Source organism: Myotis daubentonii, chromosome 1, assembly GCF_963259705.1.
Source record: "Myotis daubentonii chromosome 1, mMyoDau2.1, whole genome shotgun sequence".
In the NCBI taxonomy this organism is placed as follows: Eukaryota; Metazoa; Chordata; class Mammalia; order Chiroptera; family Vespertilionidae; genus Myotis; species Myotis daubentonii.
The window spans coordinates 57,360,202-57,380,916 of record NC_081840.1 but is presented as its reverse complement, the minus strand read 5'-3'; the positions used below and the strand labels follow the sequence as shown (position 1 = coordinate 57,380,916).

General features: G+C 46.2%; 1 protein-coding gene across 3 annotated transcripts; it reads right to left on the bottom strand.

Annotated features, from left to right (window-relative positions):
• Positions 1 to 470: 470 nt before the first annotated feature.
• On the bottom strand, positions 471 to 17,786 carry LYSMD2 (LysM domain containing 2). Of its 3 annotated transcripts, XM_059701299.1 has the most exons (4): positions 17,242 to 17,378; positions 16,695 to 16,776; positions 3,770 to 4,101; positions 471 to 1,235 (listed from the first exon to the last, which is right to left on the bottom strand). In XM_059701299.1, the coding sequence occupies exons 3-4, from the start codon at positions 4,099 to 4,101 to the stop codon at positions 1,193 to 1,195; spliced, it is 375 nt and encodes a 124-aa protein (XP_059557282.1). In that variant the 5' UTR covers positions 16,695 to 16,776; positions 17,242 to 17,378; the 3' UTR covers positions 471 to 1,192. The 3 variants fall into 3 exon arrangements, with proteins under 3 accessions (XP_059557282.1, XP_059557265.1, XP_059557275.1); XM_059701282.1 differs by lacking the exon at positions 16,695 to 16,776 and having other exon boundaries at positions 17,242 to 17,786; XM_059701292.1 differs by lacking the exons at positions 16,695 to 16,776; positions 17,242 to 17,378 and adding an exon at positions 7,921 to 8,036.
• Positions 17,787 to 20,715: the final 2,929 nt, after the last annotated feature.

Here is a 20,715-nt window from a genome sequence, read left to right as displayed (position 1 = left end):
GATTTATTTAACCCAGCATTTGAATAGAAATTGAGACAAAAACATATTTAACTGTAAAGAATGTATTGCTTAAGGTTTCCTGCTGTAATCTATACGTATAATTAAAGTAAAACAATTGAAATTATAAAAACTGAACCCTTCATTCAGTGACTACAAAACACTCTATAAAGTGACTAATCAATGAAATTTAAACTAAAAGTCATCAATGTGTCAGGCCATGGTATTGCTTTTTTCTTCTATTGATCATATTCCATGTTCTCACTATATGTGACACACATTAAGTCAAATATTATGAGAGCGCATAGGTTACTAGTAACTGCAATTGATTTGCTTTTAGGTTACTGAAACTTTTCAAAATTGCAATTAAAATAATAAAAAACCATAAAAGTAGAGGAAAAGCTGTCACTACTTCAAAAATATAACTTAAAATAAAAATTTTCTCATTTGTTAAAAAAAATTGGAGACTCAAATGTAAAAACATAGTTTATTTTTTCAGACTTTGGTAGCTTACTTGTACAAAATAGCAGACAAAATTTGGTTCTCTCTATTAATACAGAATATGTAATACATATTGAAATATATATATAGCACTTAATTATAAACACATAGCAATGTCCGCATCACTCAAACAGCAACCATGTTTTTCACATAATTAGGAATTCTCAAGAGATAAACCAATGTTTTTAGCTTGACTATGTAAGTCAGGGGTCCTCAAACTTTTTAAACAGGGGGCCAGTTCACTGTCCCTCAGACCGTTGGAGGGCCGGACTATAGTTTAAAAAAAAAACTATGAACAAATTCCTATGCACACTGCACATATCTTATTTTGAAGTAAAAAAACAAAACGGGAACAAATACAATATTTGTATTTTCATGTGGCCCGCAGGCCGTAGTTTGAGGACCCCTGATGTAAGTAGTTTTTGATGCTTTATGTCAACTAGTATTTACAAAAGCAAGTTTAAAAACTACCAGCACCTACAAAAGTAATGAGCTTTTGTTATCATGCCATGATGCAGACTTAAAATTATAGAAAGCCAGAGGGAACCAATCACTTCAGTGCAGCTGCAATGGAACTGCTTAATTGTGATTTAAAGATGTACACTCTGAGAACCCAGAAGAGGTGCTTTTGAATCTTCAGTTGTTGGTTTCCTTATGATTCAATTATCTCTCAATCCAGGTGCAATAGCATCATCTAGCTATGATAGAGTGAAGTTGCATAGGGATTATCTTCATCTCTGGAAAGGAAAAAAAAAGGAATATAGCATAAACTAGTGTTTAAAAACTGTATTCAGAAAACTAACACATATATTTATCATACAACTTAATATCCACTTGACAAAGAAGTGCAGGTGTTATCAAATTATAATATTGTTCATGCATTAAAAGTTGTATGCAATACAAATACTCATTGAGGTGTACCTTACTGATTCAATTTTATTGGTGTCTCGGTTATTGGAAAAAATAATAGTACTTGCTATATATTTACATTTATTTATATTATATTACATTTGCATAAAGTAATAAAATTTATATTAAATTATAAATTAATTATATTCTCATTTATATCTGTTTATATTTTTAATATGTCACTTCTTTCTCAAAAGGATTTGAAATGCCTATGACAAAGGGGATAAATATAATAAGATGAATAAAATAGAAATAAAAAATCAGGACTAAAGAAAAGATGGCTACAAATATATTAACCATAAGAAATATTATAGTGGTTGAACTGAGCATCAATTTCAGTTGCAACCTTTCTGATAAGGGTAAAGAGGAAAGGTTGCCCTTCTTGGAATCAGGAAGGAAGAAGGAAACTAATTCTACAGGAGAGAGAAAGGTTTGCCATAGTACCAAATTAAAGAACAAAAAAGAAGACTCACACGAGCAATGTAAGAAACATCTGGAAGCAAACAATGGACAATGTCTTTGGCAAATTTTATAAGGATCAGTATTTTACAAAGTATTCTCTAGGGTACTGCTTCCTTTGGAGGTGTCAACTACATGTGTCCACTTGGCTGCTGCCCAGAATTCCTAGCTGGACAAGTTATGCTACTAAGCAAAGAAGCAAACCTACACTAATAAAAGAGAAAGATGCAAATTAACCATCACTCTGTCACTCTACCACTCCACTACACCCACAAGCTACGCCCACCAGCCAATCAGGAGCGAGTATGCAAATTAATCCAACTAAGATGGTGGTGGCCACAGAACTGGAGCAAGCAGGAGGCTTGGGCTGCCCCCGGCGATGGAGGAAGCCAAGCTTCCCGCCTGCCCTGGCCGGCCCTGGACTCCACTCAAGGCTACAAAGTTTCAATTATAGAAGATAAATATATCCCAGATACCTGCTTCCAGCCTGCCATGGCCTCCACTCAAGGAGGCACTGGAAAATAAAAAAAGAAAAGAAAAAAAGGAGAGGCTGGGAGCTTGGGTCGCCAGGGGGCATGGCCAGACTGAAAATGGCCATCAGCCCCTCACCCAGGCTGGCCAGGCACCCCAGCAGGACCCCCCCACCCTGAAGGGGGTGTGACCAGCTGCAAACAGCTATCAGCCCCTCACCCAGGCTGGCCAGGCACCCCAATGGGACCACCACCCTGATCCAGAATACCCTTCAGGGCAAACCAGCCGGCCCCCACCCGTGCACCAGGCCTCTATCCTATATAATACAAGGGTAATATGCAAACTGACCCTAACAGCAGAACGACTGGGAATGACTGGTCACTATGACACACACTGACCACCAGGGGGCAGATGCTCAATGCAGGTGCTGCCCCCTGGTGGTCAGTGCACTCCCACGGGGGAGCTCTGGTCAGCCACAAGCCAGGCTGACAGCTGCCAGCACAGCAGTGGTGGTGGGAGCCTCTCCCGCTTCTTCAGCAGTGCTAAGGATGTCCGACTGCAGCTTAGGCCTGCTCCCCGCTGGCAAGTGGACATCCCCCGAGGGCTGCCGGGCTGCCAGAGGGATGTCTGACTGCCAGCTTAGGCCCAATCCCCCGGGGAGCAGGCCTAAGCCAGCAGGTGGTCATCCCCCAAGGGGTCCCAGACTGCAAGAGGGCACAGGCTGGGCTGAGGGACCCCCCAAGTGCACAAATTTTTGTGCACCAGGCCTCTAGTCTATATAATAAAAGCCTAAGCAACCGTTACAGCAGAACGACCAGAACGACTGGTCAGTCGCTATGATATGCACTGACCACCAGGGGACAGACACTCAATGCAGGAGCTGCCCCCTGGTGGTCAAAGCACTCTCACAGGGGGAGCGCCCCTCAGCCAAAAGCCAGGCTCACAACTACCGAGCGCAGCGGCAGTGGCGGGAGCCTCTCCTGCCTCCACGGCAGCACTAAGGAGCAGTGAGCTGAGCAGTAAGGAGCAGTGAGCAGATGGACGGTAAGGAGCGAGGAGTCCTGGACTGTGAGAGGGATGTCCAACTGATGGCTTAGGCCTGCTCCCTTAGGGGGGTCGTAAGCCGGCAATTGGACATCCCCCGAGGGCTCCCGCTGGACTGCAAGAGGGTGCAGGCCAGGCTGAGGGCCCCCCCACCTCCAATGCATGAATTTCGTGCACCGGGCCTCTAGCTTTTATAATAACTCACAGACAAAGCATTACAACAGATCAAGCCTTATACAGAATACAATGACTGTTTATCTTTCATATATTAAAAATGCCTTTCTGGAATTAAAACATAGATTTTTAAAGCAAAAAAATAAAAATTTACCAAGTGTAAACATCTTAAGAGTAATTTATTCAGTCTGACATTTTACCAGCATATTTTTACCTGCTCTCTTCTTTTAGTTTCCTGGCTGCCTGTGTTGATAACTTAATCTGCAAGTCGAGTCTCTGCAGGAAATCTCTGGCTGACACTTCCTCGGGCGGCACTGGCTGAACAGGAGATGCCAGGGGACTGGGAGAAGGCGGGTCTTCCACAACTGCTACCAGCCCTTCTTCGTGAGAAAAAAGGCCATGGGCAGTTTCACTTTCTGGAGAATCAATCGAGTTAAGTCCATTAAACAGCAAAGGCTTCTCTGAAATAACTGGGATGTTCAAAGTTTTCTTCAGAAATATGCAATCATTGGTAAACAGTTTATTTGCCCTTTTAATCTGTTCCATCTAAAATATAAAAAAGGAAACACAGAGTGACATATAAATACACCCCCAGAAATACGGCTTATTATGCAACACAGAACTAAAGATATCCATAAAATAAAAATAAAATTTAAAAAGTAAAATAGCCCTAGCTGGTTTTGCTCAGTGGATAGAGCATCAGCCTGTGGACTGAAGGGTCCTGGGTTCGATTCCAGTCAAGGGCACATGCGTGAGTTGTGGGCTCAATCCCCAGTAGGGGGTGTGCAGGAGGCAGCCGATCAATGATTCCCTCTCATCATTGATGTTTCTATCTCTCTCTCCCTCTCCCTTCCTGTCTGAAATTAATAAAAATGTTTTTTAAAAAAAGTAAAACAAAAGTATCCATGAGCAAAATGTGTACAATGCTTTATCTGGGTTTGAGACTCTTAATTCTGGCTTTGCCACCTCCCCAGATACCCACAGTTATTTCAAGAGATGTCAGGAAATTCTGTCTCTCAATTTTAAAGCTGAAAAGACTAATTTCCCCCCACTATATGAATTGCCCTACAAGGCAGCTTTTACCAAACAGTTTTAAATCCCTGAAGTTAAAAAAACATACAGAATTTTCAGCACTTATTTAATAAATTCCATTCTTATTTTAACATTTCTATTATCTGACTTTTTATGATCTACTAGAGGCCTGGTGCACAACATTTGTGCACGGGTGGGTCCCTCAGCCCGGCCTGCGCCCTCTTGCAGTCCAGGACCCCTCAGGGGATGTCTGACTGCCAGGTTAGGCCCGTTCCCTGAGGGGTCCATAGCCCTGCCATGGAGGCAGGAGAGGCTCCTGCCACCACCTTTTTACTCACCAGCCGTGAGCCCGGCTTCTGGCTGAGCAGCGCTCCCCCTGTGGGAGCACAGTGACCACCAGGGGGCAGCTCCTGCATTAAGCGTCTGCCCCCTGGTGGTCAGTGCGCATCATAGAGACTGGTGGTTCTGCCATTTGGTCGATTTACATATTAAAGTTTTATTACATAGGACTAGAGGCCCGGTGCACAAAAATTTGTGCACTGGAGGGGGGGGTCCCTCAGCCCAGCCTGCCCCCTATCACATACTGAGAGCCCTCAGGGGATGTCCTACTCCCTGCTCCCTGCTCCCCTTGGGGAGCGGGCCTAAGCCACAGTCTGACCTCCCTTTGTGGGAGGCAACTGGGCTGATCAGGGGAAGGCACCAGCCCCATCACCCCGCTGCTGCAGCCACTGCCTGCCACCGCAGCCAGCAAGGTTTTTTCATCAACACAGACTCCAGTCCCTTCACCATGAAAAACTGACAACTTTTTTTAGGCATTTTCAAGATGTGTCTTTCATAGGCTATGACATTTCTTTCTTTCTTTCTTTTTTTATCCTCACCTGAAGATATGTTTCCATTGATTTTTAGAGAATGTGGAAGAGAAAGGGAAAGACAGAGAGAAACATCAAAGTGAGAGGAACACTTTGATTGGTTGCCTCCTGCATGAGCCCTGACCTGAGCCCGTGCCAGGGAGGAGCCTGAAACCTAGGTCAGAATTGAACCCAGACCCTGCAGTGGGCAGGCTGAGACATTATCCACTGAGCCAAACAGGCTAGGGCAGGATATGACATTTCTTAGCCCTCCAGCAGTGGACCTTCCTTTTTTTCTCCAGGAGTGAGGTAAAAAACCCTAGATCACCTTATTGGATTCTTATTACCCAAGTTACTAAGAATATTACCAGTGGCATACAGGGAGCTTAGCCAATGAGCAGTCAGAAAAGGTGTTTCCTCTGTAGTTCATATTAATTGTCGCTTGACCCCTGCCCCCCCAATCGCCCGCTCTGCCCCTGCCCAGGCCTAACACCTCAGGCTGAGTCATTAGGCCAGGCAGGGGCCCCCCAGCTCCTACAATCGTGGGCTCCACCCTTGCTCCATGTGATCGCTGGCTCTGCCCCTGATCCCCGCGATCGCTGGCTCCACCCCTGCCCAGCTCCCTGTGATCACCTGCTCCCTCCCTGTTCCATGCCATCGCCGGCTCCCTCCCTGCTCCCCGCGATTTCCTGCTCTACCCCTGCTCCCCACCATCACTGGCTCCACCCCTGCTCCCTGTGATCGCTGGCTCTTCCCCTGCCCAGGCCTAACGCCTGTGGCCTAGGCATTAGGCCTGGGCAGGGGACCCCCAGCTCCCCGCCATCACAGGCTCTGCTCCTGCTCCCCACCATCGCCAGCTCCGCCCCTGCTCCCCGCCATAGCCCACTCAGCCCCTGCCCAGGCCTAACTCCTCAAGGCATTAGGCCTGGGCAGGGGACCTCTCAGCTCTGATTGCAGGCTCCAATCGCTGCTGGGCGCCTACACATGCAAATTAACCGCCATCTTTGTTTGGTTAATTTACATACTCATCCGATTGGCTGGTAGGCATAGCGAAGGTATGATCAATTTGCATGTTTGTCTATTATTAGGTAAGATTATGTGTTATTTTAGTGCTTCCTGTGTCTCTTGAATTGTATTTGGTCAACATAATGGATGCAGGAGGTGGCACAGAGATAAGTATGATGAGAATTTGGAAGAATGGTGTAGGCTGGGGCTGTGGTCATTCAGAAAGGCCTCACAGAGAAGATGGGGTTCTGATATTGATTCTTTTGACATTAAATGGACCTTGAAGAATGGGCAGAAGTGGGACAGGTAAGGAGAAGAGGGAGAGAGTACTTTACATACAGTGTCTCATTTTTTTTTATGTCCTATAGACTATTTGAATCTCCACTTTACTAATAAAGGTTACAAAGTTCATAGAGGTTATGTCCCATGGAGTCATAATACAACTGGCAGATGAAGAAGTGAGAATTTAATACAGGTTTCTACAACCTCAAACTCTTTCATAGCTTGTGGGTGCCAAGGTAAGGCATTTGGGTTTTATTTTAAAAGTGATGGGAAGCCATTGTACGATGAAGGAAGGGAATGACAGAAATTATTTGATTACAGTTAAAGATCACTTTGCGGAAAATGGATTGGCATCAGTGGAATCAGGGATGCCCAGTTATGGAGGAAACTGCAGTAGCACTGACAAGAGACTAAATAATCCCAAACAATGCAGTGATGTTTTAGGAATATTTCATACTTTTATCTGAGCCTAAATGGGCCTAATGTTCTGGGAATTTCACCTCACATAAAATGAAGAAGCATCATGATCCAATCCATGGAAGACCTGGAAAACTCTACAGCTATCTCAATCTTACCTGTTTAGCATTTTCTAATACCCAATGAATGCTGAGAATAGAAAGTGTGACCTTTTCCAGGTGACCCAGAGCTACCCTCTGTTTCTTGGGGGCAAATGAGTAAGGGAGAAGGATAGCAATCCAATGCTTTCATTTCAAAACTCTTTTCTAGTCAGGATTGAATAGTATGACTCAACCAAGTTTACTGTCTAGTCACTAAGATACAGATTACAGAATAATTAAGAGCTAACAGGGTGGCCACAAGGTCAACCACGATGAAATTAGGTAGATCAAGTACCATCAACACCTTAACAATTTATTTAGAATGACTCCTGTAAATGCCTTCTCTAAAGGTGAATTTACTATGGGGGGAATCACAGAACTTCCCCCACAAAAGGTAGCTCGAGGGCAGCTGCCGAGCATGGCCAAGAACTCTCCCCAAAGGCAACTCTGGCCAGTGTCATCAGGCTGCCTGCCTAACAGTGAATGCAAATTTCAAAATGTTTTCCTTCCTCTTTAACAGTAATAATATAAATGGAACCACTTTAAAATGGAGCTGGCGCCCTAACCAGTTTGGCTCAGTGGATAGAGCGTCGGCCTGTGGACCAAGGGGTCCCAGGTCGATTCCGGTCAAGGGCACAAACCTTGGTTGCAAGCTTCTCCCTGCCCGGGCCCTGGCCAGGGCTCATGCAGAAGGTAATCAATCGATGTGTTTCTCTCACATGGATGTTTCTCTCTGTCTTTCTCTCTTCTACTCTCTCTAAAAATCAATGGAAAAATATCCTTTGGTGAGGATTAACAAAAAATTTTTTTAAATAAGTAAAAATAAATAAAATGGAGCTGGAGCTGCCATACCAGCTAAACTGCTATGCATGTCTTATGCTCAAACCTTGGAATGTTCAAAACAGGGCAAAATAACCTTTGGACTGAGCCTAAAGCAACATTGCTTCCCAAAACACTGTTTGCAAAGATAACAAGAAAGCAGTTATTATGACTATTGGACTAAAAATTTAAAACATTGTTTAGAATTAATATCAGTATGTTACCTGCACCAATGAAAATGTCTTGCTTCTGTTGATATCATTGTTCCCCTTCCCATTCTCACAAATGCCTTTGTCTCCTAATTGGAGTATTATTTTAGCTTCTGCTTGAATTAATGTTTCCCAAATAGTTATCCTTTTTTATCTCAATAAATGCATGTTGCCTCTCATTTTACAAGGCCTTTTATTTTTAGGTTAACACTCTCCATTCCTTAAAAAGGACACACCCTTGCCCGGCCCATATGACTCAATGATTGAGTGTCAGCCGCTGAACAAGGAGGTCATGGTTCAATAACCGGTCAGGGTACATGCCCGGGTTGCAGCTTGATCCCCAGTGTGGGGTGTGCAGGAGGGGAGCCGATCAATAATTCACTCTCATCAATGATGTTTCTCTCTCTTTCTTCCTCTCCCATCCTCTCTCTAAAATCAATAAAAACAATTTTTAAAAAAACACACCCTTCTAAAGATATTTAAGTATCCTATCTAATAAAAGAGAAACATGGTAATTAGCGTACGACTGCTACCCTTCCCATTGGCTAATCAGCGAGATGTGCAAATTAAATGCCAGCCAAGATGGCGGCCGGCAGCCAGGCAGCCGGAAGCGAACATGAGGCTTGCTTGCTTCAGTGACGGAGGACTCCAACGTTCCTCCACTGCCTTGCCGGTCTCTGAGCTTGCAGTTTGAAACATTGTAACAAATATAGAAGCTAAACAAACCCCAGAAACCTGCTTTCAGCCAGCCAGGATCTCAGAGCTGGAGTTGATACAGTGTTTCGATTATAGAACCCAAACAAACCAGATACCTGCTTTCAGCAGAGGAGCCCTAAGAGCTGGAGCCAAGCCTCAAAGCTAAAGCTGGCCCAGAATAAAAAAAAAAAAAAAAGAAATAAAAAAAAAAGGAGCAGCTGGGAGTGTCAGTCATCCACCAGCCTGAAAACAGCCCTCAGCCCCTCACCGAGACTGGCCAGGAACCCCAGTGGGGACCCCACCCTGAAGGGTGTGTGACCAGCTGCAAACAGCCATCATCCCCTCACCCAGGCTGGCCAGGCACCCCAGTGGGGACCCCCACCCTGATCCAGGACACCCTTCAGGGCAAATGAACAGGCCCCCACCCATGCACCAGGCCTCTATCCTATATATTAAAAGGGTAATATGCCTCCCAGCACCGGGATTAGCAGAGCCTCGAGGCCTCCCAGCACTGGGATCAGTGGAGCCGAGAGGCCTCCCAGCACCGGCACCGGGATCAGCATGACAGGGGGCAGCACCCAAACCCTCTGATCACCCTGCGGCTCTGTGTGTGACAGGGGGCGGGGCCACAACCTCCCTATCCACCCTGCTCTGTTCGTGACAGGGGAAGGCACCCCAACCCCCTGATCAGCCCTGCTCTGTGCCTGATAGGGGGGAGCTCCCCAACCCCCTGATCGCCCTGCGGCTCTGTGTGTGACAGGGTGTGGTGCCCCAACCCCCCGCCACGGGCCCTGCTCTGTGTGTGACGGGGGAGAGCCATAACCTCCCCATCGGCCCTGCCCTGAGTGTGAGAGTGGCAGCGCCCCAACCCCCTGATCCACCCTACTCTGTGTGTGACAGGGGGCGGTGCCCCAACTCCCCTATCTGCCCTACTCTGTGAGTGACAGGGTGGAGCTCCTCAACCCCCTGATCGGCCCTGCTCTGTGCATGACAGGGGGGAGCTCCTCAACCCCCTGATTGACCCTGCTCTGTGCGTGACAGGGTATGGAGCCCCAACCCCTCTGATGGGCCCTGCTCTGTGCGTGACAGGGGGCAGCACCCCAACCCCCGGATTGGCCCTACTCTGTGCGTGACAGGGGGTGGCGCCGCAACCTCCCCATTGACCCTGCCTTGAGTGTGACTGGGGGCGGTGCTCCAACCCCTCAATCGGCCCTACCCTGAGTGTGACTGAGGATGGCATTACAACCTCCTGATCTGCCCTGCTCTATGCATGACAGGGGCGGTGCCCCAACTCTCCAATCAGCCCTGCTCTGAGCCCGACCAGGGGCTGCACCTAGGGATTGGGCCTGCCCTCTGCCACCCAGGAGCAGGCCTAAGCCAGCAGGTCGTTATCTCCCGAGGGGTCCCAGACTGCGAGAGGGAACAGGCCGGGCTGAGGAACCCCCCCCCCCCCGAGTGCACAAATTTTTGTGCACCGGGCCTCTAGTCCTATATAATAAAAGGCTAATATGGAAAATGTCCCCTCAGAGGTTCCACCTACCAGGTGTTTGGCCAGTGGCTATGACATGCGCTGACCACCAAGGGGTGGCGCAGACCGAAGGAAGGCCCTGGCCAGCAGATAGCAGCTGGGGAAGGAAGGCCCCAATCAGCCCTGATCACTGGCCAGGACTAGGGATCCTACCCGTGAACGAATTTCATGCACCAGCCCTCTAGTACATAATAACTAACATTGACATAACACTGTGTGGCTTGCAGAATATTTTCATATATATATATATACAGTTCTCATTTCATTACCATTTTACAGAAAAGACTTACCTATTATAGGATTCTCTCTAGATCATTTTCTAGTAAGTGCTGTATTCACCCCACTCCAATGTCCCCTGTTAAGTTCTAGGTTTTGGTGGCAACCAGACTCTTCCACTGCCATGTACTAATGGGGGAAAAGATTTATTTCTTTTCCACACATATCTCAGAACATATGACATTCCATTTGGATGAAACTAGAGGCCCAGTGCACAAAATTCATGCACAGGTAGGGTTCCTAGCAGCTGCCGGCCAGTGGCGCCTCCCTTCCCCTGGCCACCTGCCAGCCCCATCCCCTGGTCAAACTCCTGGTCAAACTCCCGGTCGAACTCCCAGTAGAGGGGACAATCTGCATATTAGGCTTTTATTATATAGGATTTCCAGGAAAGGCAAATCTATAGGTTAGAAAGTAGATTTGTGGTTGCCTAAGGCTGGAGAAGGGAACAGGGAGTAAGGGCAATGGGCACAGGGATCTCTCCAGGGCGATGGAACTGTTCTAAAATTGGATTCTGGTGGTGGTGGTTGCGCAACTCTGTAAGTTTACTAGAAGTCCTTGAATTGTACACTTAGGATGGGTGACTTTTGTGCTATGTATATTATTCCTCAATAAAGCTGTTAAAAAAAAAAAAAAGAAAGAATACATGAGACTCTATTAAAACCCCAAAGTATTAAAGGCTACTTTACCATACCTCTCACTACAAGTGGCACTATTTATTTATGGTTCTCTTCCCTTTGACCAGCGAGCGTCGACAATTTCCAACAGCAGCAGGGGCTAAACTGGAAAGATTTACACACATTTACATTTCTAACTCCTAACACTTGTTCCCCCTAAAATGACAGTCAGTTCACCTTTTCTCAGCAAGGCGACTTCTTGCTAGGGGAAGTGTTAAGTGACTGGGCTTAGCAGCTCATTGGAAGGGAAAGAGAAACGCTGGTAATGAAAGAGACAGGACCACAGGACGTAACTGCGGGCAATGTGGCCTCTGGAGAAGGGACAGCACAGGCCTGTTGCCAAGGGAAAGCAAAGAGATGAAGAAAGGGTTTATGCAAATAACACCACCCCCCCCCCCCCCCCCCCCGCCTCCTACCCACTTTCAGTTTCTATTCTGTTCTCTGAACGTTTTTTGCAGATTTCAAATGAAGAGTTCACAGTGGCTGCCTGAAGCTGGTAACTTTCCTCCAGAGGCTTGCGTCCCACTAAGAGGAGTAGGGTCACCGCAAGAGCCATAGCTAAATCTAGTTACTAGGTTAGGCAGGGGCCTTACTGTCTCAATGGAGGTAAGAGTAGCCAGGGAAATTCCAGCCCAAGCAAGCTCATGGCTGAGATCTGACCTTTAATAATTTCTCAACTCAGCTCTAAGAGTTTAAGTTTCCCAGACCCGCTTTCTTACTACCTCTTGCTCTGGTAAAGATACTCTCACCTAAATCTACTAGTATATTTAACTCAATATAAAGACCCAATGCTGGGGACAGGGGAGGAAAGAAGCACCAAGTACCAGCTGCAGCAATTCAAGTCAAGCAGGCTGCACCTCTCATTCAGGCTGGGCCCCAGCTTTAAGGATCTGTTCAACTCCAGGGCAAGTGACTTCATACCAGTCAGGCTTTCCTGTGAATTAAACCCACCCATATGTGGAGGGCCCACCATGTTCCAGACTCAGGCTAGACACAGAATATACAGAAATAAATCACATAAGCAACCTGGCATCTCACAAAGCTAGAGGCTGATGGAAAGCAATAGCTGATAAACTCACTATGCATAAAAAGAGGACAGCATGCCCAGCCAGTGTGGCTCAGTGGTTGAGCGTCAACCTAGGAACCAAGAGGTCATGGTTCGATTCCTGGTCAGGGCACATGCCAGGGTTTCAGGCACAATCCCTAGTAGGGGTCCTGTAGGAAGTAGCCAATTGATGATGTTTCTCTCTCATTGTTTCTCTCTCTCTATTGCTCTCCCTTCCTCTATCTCTAAAAATCAATTAAAACATTTTTTTTAAAGAGGGCAGCATATATTATCTTGTAGCCCCAGCATACTAGCACAGAGCCTCAAACAAACCAGACTCAATAAAAGTAGCTCAAAAAATAATGAATGTTAGTTATTAATATCTATGAATGACTAAAAGGGATGGTGGAAAGAGTCATTAAGATATTTCCTAAGTCGCCCCAGCTGGTTTGGCTCAGTGGATTAAACGTCGGCCTGTGGACTGGAGGGTCCCGGGTTCGATTCCACTCAAGGGCACATGCTCAGGTTGCAGGCTCGAGCCCCAGTAGGGGGCGTGCAGGAGGCAGTCGATCAATGATTATCTCTCATAATTGATGTTTCTATCTCTATCTCCCTCTCCCTTCCTCTCTGAAATCAATCAATCAAGCAATCAATCAATCAGATATTTCCTAAGTCACTGGCAGAAGAACTGAAGTCCATCGGGTGTCAGACCTGGCCAGGTTCTCAAACGTCCACATTCTTATTTCCTATAGAGAAGCTTCCTGAATCCCATGGTCCATCTCTATGGAAGAGATACTCAAATGAAACAGTAAACTAGTAAGCAGAAAATGTATAGCATGTCAACAAATCACCTAGAACCCAATCATTTTCACCACTTCCTCTGTACTGCTTTGGTTCAAGCTACTATGCTCTGACCTACATTACGCAAAGCCTCCATCCTCTCTGGTCTCCCTGCCTTGGCACTCACCCCACCACCTCCATTACCCTCACCAACCCCCGCCACCCCCTGCCTGCCTAGTCTCAAAGCAGCAGCCAGAGTGACCCTTTTAATGCATAAGTGAGATCATGAGACTCTTCTGTTCAAACTCCGCCAATGCTTCCCAACTCATTCAGAGGGGAGGGAAAAAGCAAAGTTCTTACAATGGCCCTAAGTGATCTGGTCCAAACTTGTCGATTATGTTCCCACTTCGGGGCCTTTGCACCACTCACTGTTTCTTTTGCCTAGAATGTTCTTCGCAGATATCTGCATGGCTCCCTCCATCACCTCCTTCTCAGTGAGGTCTTCATGACCATACTAATTTTACATTGCAGCCACCTATGTCCTTTCCCTGCTTAATTGTTTTCATTTTGCTTATCAATACCTGACATATAACGTATTTTGTTTACTTACTGTCTCCACTGACTAAAATATAACCTCCATGAGGGCATGGATATTTATTTATTCACTAATGTATCACCAGAAAGATAGAAGCTGGAAAAAAAAGAAAAATTAGATGAATGATAAATACTGTTTGTAAAAGCAGGGCAGGAAGGGGAAGAGGGCTGCAAGTTGACAGAGAGTAGTCAGGAAGGCCTCCTGGAGGAGATATTTAAGCAAAGACTTGAAGGCAGTGAAGGAGTGAGTAGCTACATGATTTGTAGGGCTCAGTGAAAAGTGCAAGTGTGGGGTGCTTGTTCACAAATTATTAAAAATTTCAAGATGGCAACAGCAGAGCATTAAACCAAATGCAGGGCTCTTGTAAGCATAGGGCTCTTCTAAGCATGAGGCCCTGTATGACTGCACAGGCCACACAGCCATGAACGGTCCCTGCATGCAGCTCTCAGGAAAAGAATGTTCCAAACAGATGGAACAGCAAGTGCAAAAGCCCCAAGAAAGGACAGTGCTTTGGGAACAAGCAAAGAAGCCGTGCATAAAAAAAAAAACATGAAGATTCCTGGGTCCCTTTTCTGGATAATCTGATCCAGTAAGTTCAAGGTCAGCTAGAATCCTTTATTTGTACCCTGTCCCAAGGCATTCTCCTATGCAGGAAGTTTGAGGAACACATCTATCTCCACATCATGGGATATACTGGTACACTGCTACTAGCCACTGACTGTGTTTCACTTCAGATAGCCAGCTTCCAGGTTGCTCCCCCTAGTAACCCAGGACTAGTAACGAGGTCTCCATCTTCACTCCTTGTCAGAGTATGTGCCCCGAGAATCTCCTTCTACCTAAAATATCTTTTACCACGGAGGGACTGAGGTCCAGCTTGGACTCCCAGCCGGGTGGCGGGGGAGCTGTCATCAGCAGAAAGTCTTCCCTCAGAGTCCCTGCTCCACTAAGTAAGATTGCAGAGCTGTGCTCTGCTTTTGGCAAACATGGGATGTTCAAGTCTAAGTTTACCTGGACTCACTCTTAATTTCCAGGTGCACTGCCTTGGGTCTCTAAATCTCCAACATTGCATTACCTACTCCTTTAAACAATAGCTTAAATATATTGATGATCCTGGTAGTCAATATTAGAAACTTATTCAAATTCCTTCTGCTCAGTCATGGAAAGAAGAAAACCTTTCTACCTTTTTAGCTTCCACTGAAAAATCTTAATTTACAATGAGTAAATCCAGTTAATATCTGCAGATTTTAATTAAAGCAAGGATATCACTTTACTGTTACAGGATTCATGCTTTTATTGGTTCTACATAACTAGTGGAAGAGCCTCTAAAAACATCATCAGCTTTATAGTTCAGGGCCCAAAGTAAATGATATATATGTAATAAACCAGTGGTTCTCAACCAAGAGTGAGTTTCTCCCCAGGGAACATTTGTCCATGTCTGAATGGGGGTGGGGCTTCTACCAGCATGTATAGGCAGAGGTCAAAGATGCTGCAAAAACATCCTACAATGCATGGACAATCCTCCCGCCCCCCTACCCCAAACAAAGAATTATCCAGTCTATAATATCAATAGTGGTGCAGTTGAGAAATCCTGTAAAAGACTATTATGGCCATAGATTATATAGTTCCCAATTCATCATACTTCAGCTTAACATCTTAAAATTGGCTTTCTAAAACTAATGAAAAATCTGATTTACACTAAAAGAAAGCAGTGATAAGGTTATGAGTAACAGGATCTATATTAGTGCAAAACAGAGGTTATTTTTAGAAGGTATTTGGTCCAAGGTGGAGACCTGCAGTGAGATGTTTTGAACCTCTAAGCAAGTTAAGGGAAATCATGGAGGGCAGTGGTTACAGAGAGACTGATGTGGGCAGTGGCCAGGGAAATACCATTTCTCTGGATACCATGGGTTCCTAGGTGCAGTCACCCTGGCCTAGTAGGTATGACCCACAGAGACCAGACAAAAAGACTTTCCTTCTTCAGCAACCAAGATGATAAGAGAGCTCTTGATAAGTCTAGGATAAACATATGGATGGAAATTGGAAATAATATCTAGAGAAAAGCAAATGCTTTATCACTGTGCGGGTTCAAGCTGGCCTCCTGGAATAAGCATACTTGGAAAACATCCTTACCCCTCATCCATCTTCTCATCTGTATAAAGGAGATTAATTACAACTATCTCGAGGCTTATTTGGAAAATCAAACAAGATGGAACAGGACAAATGCAATGCCTGGCACACAGCAGACATTCAGCAAAAGAGCTACTGTTATTTGCCAACTCTGCTTTCCTCTGGCTTTGACCCAAACCAGTTCTCACTAATGCACATAAGAACTGTAGTTCTAAGCTCACCTTTAGAAACTCCTTCTGAGGGAAGAACGGGACTATCTATGGCATGATGTCAGTGTACGCCTGCACAGCAAGATCCCTGCTCTCAAAATGTTTAAATGATAGAAGGACCTGTTAGGAAAACATATACCAACCTGCATGTGCAGCATGCACATTACTCAGTCTCTATCACTGGTGAAGGGCCAGAAAGAGTTTCACTTTAAGAGACAGATATAGATAAGATCACCTTTCTTCCCCTCGCTGTCTAAGGTGCTTCAGGAAAGAACACTGAAAACTGATACAGAACTCAAATGCACAAAGGCCATCACGTAGCTCAGAGTTAATTATAAGTAATTTTAATGAAACAATATGTTCCCTCAGGTTTCCATGTTCTTCCCAGAGGTGTAACGCAATATGCCCAAGGCACACACACTTATAAATTTCTAATAAACACAGCTCTCCGGCTCACCTAGACCACCGTTCTTGGCTGCTGCCTAGCGACAGGTGTCACGTTCGCAGTTGCCAGTGAGCGCAGGGGTGTCATTTCACTTCTAAATAAAGAAGCATAATCGATCGAACCAGAACATCCTGCGGGAACAACTACTATTCCTGGCTCATCACAGTGCATGCTGACACAGAATTCCCTGCCCACGTCCACACGTCAGTTTGGCTTTGAGTAACTATATAGGTGGTGATAGGAACAGAACTGGAAATCGGTTGAACGTAGCTCCGGGTGATGCCAAAACCCAGTCCTCTTTGGCCTGCCTCACGCGACAGATCTGGTCTGGGCAGGGCACCGGGAACTCGATGCATCGACCTGGCCCGCCCCTCTGGCTACCGGACCAGCTTTGGCGACCATTTCTGTCTCCAGCAGAGCGCACGGAGGCAGAACCTCCAGGGCACAGATGGCTGCCTCCTCGACCCCCAATACTCGCACGCCCCGCCCTGAGCCGCCCCCCTCCCCCCCCTTCCCCCGCCCCATCCCTGCCCTCGGCCCCGCGGCCAGCCCTGCTCACCGTGACTCCGTACTTGAGCGCGATGCCCTGCAGCGTGTCGTCCGCGCGGACGCGGTGCTCCACATGGCGCTCAATGACGCCGGCGCACAGCGGCGCCCGCACGCTGGCGGTGCTGCCATAGGAGCGGGTCTTGGTGCGGGCCAGGCTCAGCGACAGCTCGGCCTCCTCGGGCTCCGGGCCCGAGCGCAGGGGCGGCGGCGAGAGGGCCGCGGGCCGGGGCGCGCGGGGGCTGCCTTCCCGCAGGGACAGCGCCGGCGAGGAATCCGCCATGGGTCCTGCGGAGGCCGCCAGGTCGGGACGCGGGCCAAGAGGGCGGTGCCTCCGCCTCTGCCGCCGCCGCCCCTGCTTCCTCCTCACTGAGGCTGCGGACAGCAGTGCCGCGGGGGCGGCGGGCTGGAGGCGGCGGCGGGAAGCTGCAGGGTTGGCATGGCGGGCACCCCCTCCCCCGCGTCCCGCCTTCCCCTTTCCGGGGCGCACCTGCCAGACGGAGGGCGAAACCAGCTCTCGCAGCGCCCGGCCGACTCCCGCGCCCCACCCTGCGCGCCGGGACCGGGAGGCCCTGCGGTGCGAAGAAACCCGGCTAAGAGCGTCCTGTCCTTAGGTATCCTCCGCGTCAGGTCGATCGCTGCGCCAGGCCGGCAGCCCGGTGAGAGCCCGCCGCGACCACAGCAAAACACCAAAGCTTTGCTCTGTCCCCTTCATTGCTTCCCCAGCAGGCACCAGCGTTCTCAAACCTTCAAGCTCTCTCCACACCAAGGGTACTTCCATCTCCCTGGGTGACCTCTAAGTCTAAGTCACAGAAAACATTAAACCATGAAACACACATAACCTCCCAAGCCCATATCAACAGCCTGGAGGGTCCAGTTCTTCCATCATTACACCAGGAGGATAGTGCTTGTAAGGCCTGGGGGGTGACCTCGAACTAACCTCCAGTTGTTTGGGCTTCGCCCTTCATTGCACACCAGTACCGATTTTAGTCCTGGGCTGCCTGGAGATCTGACTAGCTACGGTCTATTCTCCTGGCTCACTGCTTAGAATTTGCTATCTGTACACATCCTTTTTTTCTTATCGGCTTGGTTTCCTCTTTAATACCCTGAAATCATAACTCCCCAAAGTATTCTCATTAAACCTACCAATGACCTCTTATCTGTATTCTGCATCTTGAACACCCTCTTCTCAACATTCTGGCACGCGGTAGTGTTCTACACAGAGCGGGTGCGCATTGACTAGACAATCTAGGGCCCGGATTTCTGTTGTACTTTGGACAGCTCTCCAAGATGCGGTACCTGATAGACCGGAAGTTTGATTCATTGGCTGAAGTTTCCAGATGTTGCTGTGCTGGACAAAGGACCTGGAGCTCAGGAGACAGAACAAATGATGGGAGAGGAGCAGGTGGTCCCCACATCACCCTTCCCATAAAAAATTCTTCAGTGGCTCCCTAGGGACAGCATTAACATAATTCATACTGGCATTTAAGCGATTCGTTCCATTTTTATTATCCATGCTGTGGTCATCGCCAATCTACAACTCATCCTGTGTACTCCATACACTCTTGCCAAACAGCCAGGTGAACTTGCCACTCTTTCTACCTTCGTGCCTTCTATATGCTATGCCCTCTGCCTGTAACACTATTCCAATATTCTCTGTCTCCTTTTTTTTTTTAATCTAAGGCTTATCCCAAATAATACATCCTCCATGTTTCTGATTCTTCTCACCTGTCCCCTCTCCCACCCAACTGTCCAATTGTTATTATTTTTCCACTGAATCCTAAGATGGTTTGTACCTCTTGTTTAGCATTTAACTTGTGCTTTGGGTCATGTACTTGTCTTATTGCTTCTATACAGGCCCTGGGAGGTGTAACTAGATCTTACTCATTTTTTTAAAATATATTTTATTGATTTTTTACAGAGAGGAAGGGAGAGGGATAGAGAGTCAGAAACATCAATGAGAGAGAAACATCAATCAGCTGCCTCCTGCACACTCCCCACTGGGGATATGCCGGCAACCAAGGTACATGCCCTTGACCGGAATCGAACCTGGGACCTCTCAGTCCGCAGGCCAACGCTCCATCCACTGAGCCAAACCGGTCAGGGCTCATTTTTTCTTTTTTTAACTCAGCAGTGCCTAGCTCAAAGCCTTGAATAAAGCATCCAAAGTAATTGAATTGAGGTGTAGTAGAAAGATCATGAAAACTAAATTAGATTAATTAGCAAGAATCTTCCATGCAACCCTTGAATGGTGCCCAATGTGCTCATCCCAGGACGTAAGAGAACCCCAGAGTTTTAATATATATATAGATGAGATCAGGTAATATTTCAAGAAAATAGAAGAAATTGCCCTCAAAGCATTTACAATCTAGTAGTGAGATAGCATATAAATTGTCTTCCACTAAGGAAAAGTTTACTGAAGAACTTGGAAGTTTTTATTTGAAGATTAATGCACTTGTTTATATGATATGTCATTACATATTATTTGGAAAGGGTTCCATGATCAATTAATTGAGTCATGTCCAACAGTGGGGCAAAGGTGTGATGGCCACTGCAGTGAGGAGGTATTTTCAGACTGAAGAACAATGCAGACAACTCTATCTGTATATATAAAAGGCTAAGTGACCGACCGTACATCCGTCTGACCGTCCGACTGACCAACTGGCCAGTACATATGACATGCACTGGCAATTTAAAAATAAATGTTGACTTGCGCATGTGTGATATTTGTCCCCATCTAACACTGGCCTCCCATTTAAATTAATTCGAAGACAGTTTCCCGTGATGCCAGCATTTGCAATGACTATTAAGAAATCACAAGGACAAACTCTAGACAGACTAGGAATATTCCTGCCTGAACCCATTTTTGGACATGGTCAGTTATATGTTGCTTTATCTCGAGTTTGAAGAGTGTGTGATGTTAAAGTTCTAAATACTTCATCACAAGGGAAATTAGCCAAGCACTCTGAAAGTGCTTTTACTCTTAATGTGGTATACAGGGAGATATTTGAATAAGTTTAATCAATTTATCAGTCATTGTTGTTATCAATGTTGTAAATATATATATATTTCTTTCTTTCTTTATTAATTAAGGTATTACATATGTGTCCTTATCTCCCCATTACCCCCATCAATGTTGTTTTTACATCATGTCTTTGTTGTTTTTATATGTTATTTATTTATTAGACAATGTATATACTATTTTCATATACATTTTACTAATTTTTTTTCATCTCTAACACTTCTATTATAGAGAAAGGGCGAATAGTGATATTAAAATATTTCTTCTAATTTCCTTTCAATGTGCACGAATCCATGCACCATGCCACTAGCAAAATATAACAGAATTTATTATAGGCTAATTTATATACAGGAATGTAGGGTTGGAGCAGACAGATGACCCAACAGTTCTATGCAAATTATTCCCCACTACCAGATCCCTGTTACAGTACATTTTTTATAATATAATTCAAGTACTGATGATGGA